The 12,271-nt window shown below is 48.1% G+C and overlaps 2 protein-coding genes across 8 annotated transcripts in view; one reads left to right on the top strand and one right to left on the bottom strand.

The window, feature by feature from the left end:
• Positions 1 to 2,886, bottom strand: part of LOC143765004 (uncharacterized) — a 78,149-nt gene extending 75,263 nt beyond the window's left edge. For 3 of the 7 annotated variants that reach the window (XM_077251202.1, XM_077251205.1, XM_077251204.1), the window contains exon 1: positions 2,703 to 2,774. Coding sequence is in view for 2 of the 7 variants with exons in the window: in XM_077251196.1 (XP_077107311.1) it covers positions 2,576 to 2,621 (46 nt within the window). In the remaining 5 variants the exon portion in view is untranslated. Of the gene's footprint in view, positions 1 to 2,575; positions 2,637 to 2,702 lie in introns of those variants that run through there. The other 4 variants (XM_077251196.1, XM_077251195.1, XM_077251198.1 and 1 more) reach the window with 3 other exon arrangements.
• LOC143765016 (uncharacterized) overlaps positions 1 to 12,271 on the top strand; it is a 59,152-nt gene that overhangs the window by 1,526 nt on the left and 45,355 nt on the right. The window lies entirely within an intron of this gene.

Below are 12,271 nucleotides of genomic sequence, written 5' to 3'. Positions count from 1 at the left end.
AGCGGCTCAGTATTGGGGTATCAGAGGCAGTAATAGGGGCACATACGGCAGCAGCGGCTCAGTATCGGGGTATCAGGTGCAGTAATAGGAACACATACGGCAGCAGCGGCTCAGTATCGGGGTATCAGGTGCAGTAATAGGGACACATACGGCAGCAGCGGCTCAGTATTGGGGTATCAGGGGCAGTAATAGGGACACATACGGCAGCAGCGGCTCAGTATCGGAGTATCAGGTGCAGTAATAGGGACACATACGGCAGCAGCGGCTCAGTATTGGGGTATCAGGGGCAGTAATAGGGACACATATGGCAGCAGCGGCTCAGTATTGGGTATCAGGTGCAGTAATAGGGACACATACGGCAGCAGCGGCTCAGTATCGGAGTATCAGGTGCAGTAATAGGGACACATACGGCAGCAGCTGCTCAGTATTGGGGTATCGGGCAGTGATAGGGACACATACGGCAGCAGCGGCTCAGTATTGGAGTATCTGGGGCAGTAATAGGGACACATACGGCAGCAGCGGCTCAGTATTGGGATATCAGGGGCAGTAATAGGGACACATACGGCAGCAGTGGCTCAGTATTGGGGTATCACGTGCAGTAATAGGGACACATACGGCAGCAGCGGCTCAGTATTGGGGTATCAGGAGCAGTAATAGGGACACATACGGCAGCAGCGGCTCAGTATCGGGGTATCAGGTGAAGTAATAGCGTCACATACGGCAGCAGCGGTTCAGTATTGGGGTATCAGGTGCAGTAATAGGGACACATACGGCAGCAGCGGCTCAGTATCGGGGTATCAGGTGCAGTAATAGGGACACATACGGCAGCAGCGGCTCAGTATCGGGGTATCAGGAGCAGTAATAGGGACACATAGGGCAGCAGTGGCTCAGTATCGGGGTATCAGGTGCAGTAATAGCGTCACATACGGCAGCAGCGGTTCAGTATTGGGGTATCAGGTGCAGTAATAGGGTCACATATGGCAGCAGCGGCTCAGTATCGGGGTATCAGGTGCAGTAATAGGGACACATAGGGCAGCAGTGGCTCAGTATCGGGGTATCAGGTGCAGTAATAGCGTCACATACGGCAGCAGCGGCTCAGTATTGGGGTATCAGGGGCAGTAATAGGGACACATACGGCAGCAGCGGCTCAGTATTGGGGTATCAGGGGCAGTAATAGGGACACATACGGCAGCAGCGGCTTAGTATTGGGGTATCAGGGGCAGTAATAGGGACACATACGGCAGCAGCGGCTCAGTATTGGGGTATCAGGGGCAGTAATAGGGACACATACGGCAGCAGCGGCTCAGTATTGTGGTATCAGGGGCAGTAATAGGGACACATACGGCAGCAGCGGCTCAGTATTGGGGTATCAGGGGCAGTAATAGGGACACATACGGCAGCAGCGGCTCAGTATTGGGGTATCAGGAGCAGTAATAGGGACACATACGGCAGCAGCGGCTCAGTATTGGGGTATCAGGGGCAGTAATAGGGACACATACGGCTGCAGCGCTCAGTATTGGGGTATCAGGTGCAGTAATAGGGACACATACGGCAGCAGCGCTCAGTATTGGGGTATCAGGTGCAGTAATAGGGACACATACGGCAGCAGCGGCTCAGTATTGGGGTATCAGGAGCAGTAATAGGGACACATACGGCAGCAGCGGCTCAGTATTGGGGTATCAGGGGCAGTAATAGGGACACATACGGCTGCAGCGCTCAGTATTGGGGTATCAGGTGCAGTAATAGGGACACATATGGCAGCAGCGGCTCAGTATTGGGGTATCAGGGGCAGTAATAAGGACACATACGGCAGCGGCTCAGTATTGGTGTATCAGGGGCAGTAATAGGGACACATACGGCAGCAGCGGCTCAGTATTGGGGTATCAGGTGCAGTAATAGGGACACATACGGCAGCAGCGGCTCAGTATTGGGGTATCAGGGGCAGTAATAGGGACACATATGGCAGCAGCGGCTCAGTATTGGGGTATCAGGGGCAGTAATAGGGACACATACGGCAGCAGCGGCTCAGTATTGGGGTATCAGGGGCAGTAATAGGGACACATATGGCAGCAGAGGCTCAGTATTGGGGTATCAGGGGCAGTAATAGGGACACATACGGCAGCAGCGGCTCAGTATTGGGGTATCAGGTGCAGTAATAGGGACACATATGGCAGCAGCGGCTCAGTATTGGGGTATCAGGGGCAGTAATAGGGACACATATGGCAGCAGAGGCTCAGTATTGGGGTATCAGGGGCAGTAATAGGGACACATACGGCAGCAGCGGCTCAGTATTGGGGTATAAGGGGCAGTAATAGGGACACATGGCAGCAGCGGCTCAGTATTGGGGTATCAGGGGCAGTAATAAGGACACATACGGCAGTAGCGGCTCAGTATCGGGGTATTTGTATAGAGATTATTTTCAGTAACATCGCTGTCATCTGCTGAGGTTCTCCTCCACTATTAGGGTGCGTCACCGAGTTGTAATCAAGGTTACCTGGTTAGGGGCCCACTCAGAAGCTTCGCCCCCCCTGAACCAAAACCCTAGATACGCCTCTGGGTGAGACGCATTGTTTACCAGCTCCATGGCAACCACAAGTATTTGTAAAGATTTCTGGGGTCATATGTTATACGTCTTTCCCTTGTCCTATAGTATAGCGTCCTATACAATATACACAACCCCGGGAACTACAAGTCATACATACCCCGAGCTACAGCTCAGCTGCACCTGCGCGATACTGCTGCCTGCAGGACCTGTGGTGACGTCACCGTCACGTGGTCAGTGACAGCTAAGGGCTGGCTCTGTGGAGACGACACTAAGAAGTGACTGCAGGACCTGCGGTGAGGTCATGTGACATTAGGGGGCGGAGCTCAGCAGCGAGAGAAGCTGCGCTCTCTATACTGACCGTCCTCTTGTATAGTGTGAGGGAGCAGGAGGGGGGCTCCGTCCCGTGCCGTGTGACAGGACAGTGGGGAAGTGAGGGCTTCTCCGTGATTGTTACACAGCAGAAATGTATCCCAGAGGTCCATGCAGGCTGATAAGAGCCATACCATGCTGGGAGTTGTAGTTCTATTCACGTCCACCTTCTCTCTCCAGTGTCCTGTACTATAATCCCAAATAAGCAGTAGGCCTCTGGGACTAGTCCAGTAACGCTTGTGACCCTGGCAGTGGCGGGCTGGGCCAGGGGGCCGAGGGGCCTTTGACCCCCACCCCAGAACGTCTTCCATGATGCTGGCCACTTTTTGAATTTTCTTCTGAGAGCCTCTCCTCCTTTATGTCTCCGTACCCGTATCGGAGCTGGTTTAGCAGAATAGTTGCAGTTTGTATGACGCTGTCATACATCTCACCATATAGTGACCTGAATATTGTTGCCTGGGTTTTATTCTTGTGGTGTGCGGTAAATGTGACCTGGTATCGTGAGTCTTCGGGTCACTCTGATTGCAGCGATACTAACCGTATAGTTTTTTTTTCCATATAGTGGGGAAAAATATGGTCGCCATATTCCAAGTATATGTGAAAAAATGTCCCGCTCGTCTCAATTACGGTATTGAGCGGAGGAGGCATACGCCTTCCATTCCTCCGATATGGATAGTGAGGTAGAGGACGCCACATTCCTTTATTTTTCATCCTCCACCTTTTCCTTAAGCAGGGTCGAACTGGGGTGTCTGGGACCCACAAGGGAAATTGACCCTAGGGGCCCACCCTGCAACTATATGCAAATATCTGTAATCCGTTATCTCTGTTTTAGTAAAACCCAGGCGGCTCCTGCACATCTGTTGTGCGCCACCGTTACTGGGATGTACAACTATGGTAGTTTACATTAAAGAGGTTCGTTTGTTAAAACAAGTTATCACTAATCCATGGGCTCCACAGGATAGGTGATCGCTTAAGTCCGACCATTAGAAACTGCACCAATCTGAAGAATGAGGAAGTTTTATCGTTTATAGGACACTTATCCCCATTTTAAAATGGAGCAGCAGGTGAGATGTCTGACTGCAGCTCCATTCATTATTTTGGGGGCTTCCAGAAAAAAATAAGAGCAGCTCTCACAGCCACTGAGTTAATGAATGGATCAGTGGTCAAGTTGAACATGCCACTCCAGTCTAATGGGGATAAAAGCTCCACATTCTGCTGATTGGATCCAAGCAATATGCTATCACTTATCTTGTGGAGAGGTGATTACTTTTTTTTTTTTTACAGGAGAACCCATGTAAGTGCATCTCTGCCGCTGTGTTCCAAGTATTTAATCACGAATGAAATTAAAGAATCTTCTCCTAAGTAATATCAGAGAGAACAAATGACGCGATACACAACACAATCCCCTATACCAACACCAATGCTATCACATGCAGGGAAGAAATACCACCACACCATGATCAGACCACATAGTGACCAAATAATACCACATGCAAAGAACATAAACACCACACGATGAACAGACCAAATAGTGACAGAGTAATACCACATACATGTAGAAATACCGCCATACCATAACTAGACTACATATTCCATCACATAGTGACCGAATAATACCACATACAAGGGACAAATACCGCCACACTGTGACCAGACCACAAATTACCACCACATAGTGACCTAATAATATCACATACAGGGGATAGATACTGCCACGCCGTGACCAGACCACAAATTACCACCACATAGTGACTGAATACTACTCACTGCTAACACCCTTGCGCCTCTCCAGTCCATCCTTAACTCTGCTGCCCGACTAATTCATATCTCTCTTCACTACTCCTCCACTTCTCCCCTCTGCAAGTCCCTTCACCTCCTTCTGTCCTCCACACTTATTCGCTCCTCACCCAACCGCCTCCAAGACGTCTCCCGAAATATTCCCCATCCTCTGGAATTCTTTGCCTCAACACATCCGACTATCAACCATATTTGGATCCTTCAGACGGAACCTGAAAACCCACCTCTTCAGGAAAGCCTACAGCCTGCACTGACCCTGCTGCCTCCTCACCACTACAGTAGCTACCGCCTCACCAACACCGGAGCTCCTGCAACCCTCAACCTATTGTCTCCTTCCCCACCATCCTGTAGAATGTAAGCCCGCAAGGTCCTCTCCCCTCTGTATCAGTCTGTAATTGTTAGTTTGCTTACTGTAACTGATATTTGTATTTTGATGTAACCCCTTCTCATGTACAGCTCCATGCAATCAATGGTGCTATATAAATAAATAATAATACTACAATACTGATTATGAATACAAACCACAATACTAACAATACTGTTAGTACCACCAGTGACATTATACACAAGAGCTCTGTATATAGTATACCGTGTATAGTGTAAGTGTACAGGTAATACAGTGATCACCAGTGACATTATAAACAGGAGCTCTGTATATAGTGTACAGGTAATACAGTGATCACCAGTGACATTATAAACAGGAGCTCTGTATATAGTTTACAGGTAATAGTGATCAGCAGTGACATTATCCACATGAACTCTGTATATAGTGTCAGTGTACAAGAACTACAGTGACCACCAGTGACATTATACACAGGAGCTCTGTGTATAGTGTACAGGTACTGCAGCGATCAGCAGTGACATTATACACAGGAGCTCTGTATATAATGTCCTCTGACGCAGTGGCATCCCCGACTGGGATTGCTGTAGCGTTGCGTTGGGGGTGGAGCCTGGGGGTGTGTTTGGATGCCGGCCGGCTTTTTGGAAATAACGCTGTGTGCGGTCGTGCTCGCTCGGCGGCGCCTGGGGCTGCGGCTGTTGTTGGGGATGCTGGGGTCTGGGGCATGACACTGGGGGCGTGCCGGGTCCAGGGGAGAAAAGCACACCCAGGAGAGGACCTGGTGACCCGGATATTCTGGGGGGGGGGGGGAGATGCATTTAAAGGAGCATGCACATGCATCTGAGCTTCAGAGCTATTTGTCATAATGGATGTAGGTGAGCAACAGCAGGAGAGCCCTACACAGCAGCATGTTACTCAGAAGTCCCGTGCTGCCCGGTGGAAGACCCATGTTGAAACGGGTGATGGCCAGGCGAGTGGTCGGTCCAGCCACAGGAGCTCCTCCAGAGTGGACGAGTCAGCAGCGTCGGCTGAGATGCACCCCTCATGATCCAGTACCCATTTACTGCAACACTGGTAAGGGATCTTCGTTAATGTTCACCCGGTGATGCAGTCTTCCCCTTATTTTCCTATCTTGCTAGGGGAAGAAATGTACAGGGAATGTGCCCTCTGCAGATGCCCCCTGCCGGACTCTTGTCCGAAAAGGTTATGTCAGCCCTGTGTCCCACAGATGGTGAGGCTTCTCCGGGGAGGCGGGTATCAGTCACTAGGGTAGGATACAGTGCCTCATGGTTACCCCCCCACAGGTAGCGGAGGAAACGGCCAACTTCACCTCAAGCCTGAAGGAGATCATTAAAATGGAAGTGAGGCCGTACATGAGGTCCCTATCTCAGAGAAAGTTTCAAAAAGAAGGCGAAAGAACGTAGAGCAAGCTTTCTCTATCGCTTCATTGGGGGACACAGGAAACCATGGGGAGTATGCTGCTGCCACCAGGAGGCTGACACTATGCAGCTCCTCTGCAGTGTACACCCCACCGACAGGAAGTAGGATATTCATTTTAGCTTAGTGTCAGTAGGAGGTGGACACGGGTCTTTCATTAGACCCATATCTACCTCAGTGTGCATCGTTTCTTTTCAGGTAACTGGAGGGATACAGTGTGAACAGTCACTACTGTACTCCCACACAGAGACTATGAGTACGGCGTGTACTGCCACCCCGTATCCTCATACGTCTGACAGGCAGGACCCCAGCCCCTAACACAGAAGCGTGTTTAGGTGATCCGGACCTGGTCCTGCCTCCGTCTCCTACCCACTCACCCACCAGAGCCTGTCGGTTTGAGGAGACGCGGACGTCACATAGTACTGGAATTTTGGACATCCGATCTTTCCAGGATGTTGAGGTACATTCCCCCTCCTCTCAGGAAGGAAGATAGAAGATCATGGAAGAAGATTTAGAAATCTTCCTCAGACTAAACCTCGTTGTTCTCCTGGGACCGCATGCGCTTTCCTTTGTTTTATGAAAGCCTTTATCCAGGTCCTCCTTTTCTTCAAGACATCGGACATCCCTGCATTTTTCTGAGGGACGGGTCCATTTTCATTTCATACATTCCCTTCAGTCTCTCAACCACTTCCAGAGTCTGTGGCAGCAGTTTTGTACATTCTGTGGATCACGGGTTCAGTGCTCTGCCCTTACCTTTCCGAGGTTCTCCATGGCTCTGTCCATCATTCTTGATTCCCTTCCTTTCGTCCTGCTTGGACTCATCCTTCGTAGCATTCTCTCATCACGCTACCTGGTCAGGGCGACGTGCATCTATCCAGCTAAGGTCGCCTTTCCCCCTTCTTCGGTATACGGGCTCAGCTTACAGAGGCCCTCCAGCCTCCAAGTCAACGTATGCCCGCTAAATCCGGTCAGCAATGTTTAGATTTACCTGGTCAGAGCAGAGCTCCTCCTTCCAGGTTTAAGGTTCTCCATGGACGCATCTTGCAATGGATTTTATCACCGACCTGCCAGTCTCTGAGGCTTTTTCTGTCACCTGGGTGGTTGTGGACCGGTTTAGTAAGATGTGTCATCTGGTTTCGTTCAATAAATTACCCTGCGCTAAGACACTTGCCAGGGCATTTGTGAAAGACATTGTCAGACTCCATGGTGTTCCCACGGACATTGTCTCCGATAGGGGACCACAGTTTGTGGCTCGCTTTTGGCGTGCCTTTTGTGACAGGCTTAAGGTTCATTTGTCATTTTCATCAGGTTATCATCCGTAGTCCAATGGACAGACTGAGAGGAAGAACCAGGACGTTGAACAGTTTTTGAGATGTTTTGTAGTGGACAATCAGGAGATGTGGTCGGAATATCTACCATTAGCTGAATTTGCTCTCAATAATCATACGTCTTCTTTGGCTGGGTGTTCTCCTTTCTATTGTTGTACTGGGAAGCATCCATCTTTCAGTCCTTTTTCTAGGATTGGGGCGGCAGTGCCTGAGGAGGAGAGTTTTCTGGAAATTTGGAAAGGGTTTGGACTAGTGTGCGCCATAATCTGAGACAGGCTAATAGGAGGTATAAGAAATATTTTGACAAGAGAAGAAGGGAGGCAAGGTTTGTTGTTGGGGACATGGTTTGATTGTCCTCTAGGAATCTGTGTTTGAAGATCCCGTCTAAAAAGTTAGGGCATAAGTTTGTAGGACCCTTCAAAGTGGTTCAGATTGTCAACTCGGCAGCGGTGAAATTAGACATTCCTTCATCCTGGAAAATGAATTCAGTTTTTCATGTATCTTTGCTGAAGAAAGTTGACACGCCAGATAAGGTGGCTATGCCATCTGCTCTTCCAGTTGATGAGGACTGCGATTTGAGATTTTGCGCATTCTTGATTCCAGGTGGCACAAAGGAGGGTTACAGTATCTTGTATCCTGGAAGGGTTTCGGTCCCGAGGACAATTCCTGGGTGAAAGCTGTGGACGTCTCAGGCTGCCGTCACACTGGCAGTATTTGGCCAGTATTTTACATCAGTATTTGTAAGCCAAAACCAGGAGTGGAACAAACAGAGGGGAAAAGTAAAATAGAAACATATGCACCACTTCTGCATTTATCACCCGCTCCTGGTTTTGGCTTACAAATACTGATGTAAAATACTGACCAAATACTGCTAGTGTGACGGCAGACTCAGCATCAAGGTTAATTAAGGCTTTTCACAGGAGATTTCCGAATAAGGATTGGCCTATAGGATCCGGGGGATCCTCGTTAAAGGGGAGGTACTGTTAGAATCTGTTTAGTTTGTGACTATCCAAAATTTTCTTGTGGTGGTCTGATTGCTGGTCTTTTTCCTCTGGTGCTGGGTTGGTCTTGGGTCAGGTGTTTGTATCACTCTTTATTAACCAGCACCTGCCTCCCAGTCCTTGCTGGACAACAGTGTTAATCTGCTTGAGTTCTAGCTTGGTGCTTTGCTTTGTCTTCCGTGTGTATAATTTGTGCAGCTCTGGGACCTCTGGCTCTGCTACTCTAGTTTTGGTTTTCAGTTGGTTTCTGCAACCTTCTCTGTGCCTTCTATTAGGAGGTGACCCGTTTTTGTACCCAGTCCTTATATCTTTCAGGGATCCCCTTTCCCCTATCTATAGGTCTTCGCTTGACATTAACCTAGGATCATCGGTGGGTCTATTCGCTAGGAATGGGTCACCCATTCCATCGTAGGGTATCAGCCTAGTCATAGTGCAGGGTCAGTTTTCCCCCATCTACCTGTCAGGACATTTTTTTTACCTTTTATGCATTACTGCCTTTTTCCAAGATGGCGCCTTTGGTCTCATGTGCACTGTGTCTTCCTGCTATAAAACTCCACCCTAGCCTTCAGTCTGTGCTAGAGTATTCTGCCTTGCATCTAGCTCCTGACTCTGATTACTCCCTGGCTATATACCTGCTCCTGTGAACCTGTGTGGTGATCCTGCTACTCTGCTCTGAGTTCCTGCTGCATACACCAGTTTCCAGTAATCCTCCTTCATCTGCTGCTCGTGTTTACTTCCATCTGCATTTGCCGGACATGTAAGCTGTTGCTGCTCTGCAAAAACCTGAGACTATTACCCAGGCCTCCCTGGTTGAGCTAAGATATTATTTGAACTGCCTTATAAGCATATCTATCTGTGTTTTGGACCAAGCAAGGACTTATTCGTGTCAAGTATCCTCAAGAATAATTGTGCTTCATAGACTTTCTGCGTGATTGCATTTTCCTCTGAAGTTCCCTATAGACTGCTAAGCTGCGTTTAATATTTACACCAAGTGTTGTGGACTTGAGTTTCTCTCTGCACCTGTTTGAATCACCGTGTGATAATATAGACTTTACCACTTATAAAAATGTGTCCTGTAGTTGTCTTGTTCCACGCAAAGAGTCTCCTGAGTTATCCCCTATAATTATTACAGGATACTCTAGCCACAAAAAAAGGAGACTGCTGGAACAATGACTGCAGAGAGCAGATTAGAGCAGGTGTTTTCCATAATTAGATCACTGCAGAAAGATGTGGAAGGTCTGCAAAAGAAGTTTGGAAGCTTTGAACACAATCAATAAGTGTTTGGACAGACTTTGCAGGACTTAAGCAACCGCATGGCAGCCCAGGAAAACAAACTTGCTGGCATAGAGTCCCAGTATGGACGGGCTTTTCAGGACATAAGCACGCAAATAGCTGCACAAGTGACTTTACCCTCTGGGCAACCGCCACCAGCTAGCCCACCTAAGTTGCTCCCATTCAGATTTAATGGTGATCGCGACAAATTTCGTGGCTTTGTGAATCAATGATGCTATATTTTGATGTGCATGCTGACCGTTTTCCTAATGATAGATCCAAAGTATTGTGTGTAATAATGCTGCTGACCGCACGAGCGCTCACCTGGGCGAATGATTGAGTCTCGCGACCCACGGTTAAATAACTTGGATGATTTCTTGGCCGCTATGGAATTAATGTTTGATGATCCTAATCGCTGTGCAACCGCTGAATCTGCTTTATTGTCTTTACGCCAGGCTAAACGTTCTGTTATTGAGTATGCTACTGAATTCAGGAGATTAGCGGTAGATACCAATTGGGACAGTTATGCACAATTGCCTATTTTTAAAAGGGGTCTGTCTAGTGTTGAAAAAGATGAACTAGCTCGCTCTGAGTCACCACAAGAGCTAGAGACATTTATACAGCATTGTGTGCGCATTGACATTCGCCTTACTGAGCGTAGGCAGGAGAAGTTTGCTGCATATAAACGTATTTCTAACTTTTCCCTTCCTTCCAAAGAGCCTGCAGGTAAAACATCTCGGGAGGTGTAGGAGGTGCCCATACAAATTGATTCCGTTCAGAGGCGCGAGATCAATGAGCACCGGGAGCATCACCTTTGTGAAAGTCTATGTTTCTACTGTGGCCAGTTTGACCACTTCTTGATCAATTGTCCTAAGTGTCCTAGATGGCCTAACAAGGTGCTAGCAGCAGTAGGGGAGTAGACAACTGTGATGATGAGTCTGACATCTCTGAATGTAGCCTGCCCTTAAACGCTGTATTCCATTCACTTTCTATGACTTCACCCCCCAAGGAGCTTAAGGAAAAGAACTCTCACTGTTCTCTCCCTATTAAGATCCTGTGTTCAGGACAGTGGATTTCCAGTGCAGCTATGATTGACTCTGGGGCAGGTGGCAATTTCATGGATATTGCATTTGCCAAGGAACATGGTATTGAAATTCAGCAAAGAGCCTCTCCAATTACCATGGAAACAGTGGATGGGTCACCTTTAATCTCTGGGCCTGTGGATCAGGAGACCATACCCCTTGAAATGTTGTTGGAGCCTAATCATCAGGAGCAACTTTCTTTCTTGCTAATTTCTTCTCATTTTCCTGTGATTTTAGGCATTCCTTGGTTGCGTTCTCAGAACCCAATTATCAACTGGGAGACCAAGGAGATTATCTTTCCAACAAGGAGCAACTCAGCTTTAACATAAGCTGTCCCTGAGTCCACGGCTACGGAACCACATGTACAGGTATTTTCTTTACCTCCAGCATATAAAGAGTTCTCTGACATCTGTGACAAAAAGAATGCAGATCAGCTTCCTCCACACAGGCATTATGACTGTCCCATTGAGCTGCTTCCTGGGGCAGCTATTCCTTTTGGTAACGTATACCCTTTGGCGGCACCTGAGCTTCAAGCCTTAAAGGAGTATATTGATGAAAATCTGGCCAAAGGCTTCGTACGTACTTCCTCACCAGCAGGGGCACCTATATTTTTTGTAAGAAAGAAGGATGGGACCCTGAGACCCTGTGTTGACTATCGGGAACTCAATAAGGTAACCGTACGAAACCGTTACCCTTTGCCTCTGATTCCCGAATTACTGGAAAGAGTCCGCCATGCTAAGGTGTTCACTAAACTGGATCTTTGTGGGGCTTATAATTTGGTGCGTATTCGTCCAGGGGATGAGTGGAAGACAGCATTCAGATGCCGATATGGACACTTTGAATATCTTGTGATGCCCTTCGGGCTTTGTAACGCCCCTGCAACGTTTCAGCACCTTGCTAATGACATTTTCAGAGATTTGTTGGACCAGTTTGTGGTGATCTATTTGGACGATATACTAATCTTTTCTGACTCTCTACAGGAACATGAAGAACATGTCAAAACTGTTTTAAGATGTCTGAAAGAGAACCATCTGTATATTAAGCCGGAGAAATGCGAATTCCATCGTTCTAAGATACAGTTCTTAGGTTATATCATCTCT

Source organism: Ranitomeya variabilis, chromosome 4, assembly GCF_051348905.1.
Source record: "Ranitomeya variabilis isolate aRanVar5 chromosome 4, aRanVar5.hap1, whole genome shotgun sequence".
Classification (NCBI taxonomy): domain Eukaryota; kingdom Metazoa; phylum Chordata; class Amphibia; order Anura; family Dendrobatidae; genus Ranitomeya; species Ranitomeya variabilis.
This window is presented reverse-complemented; position numbering and strand designations above follow the sequence as displayed.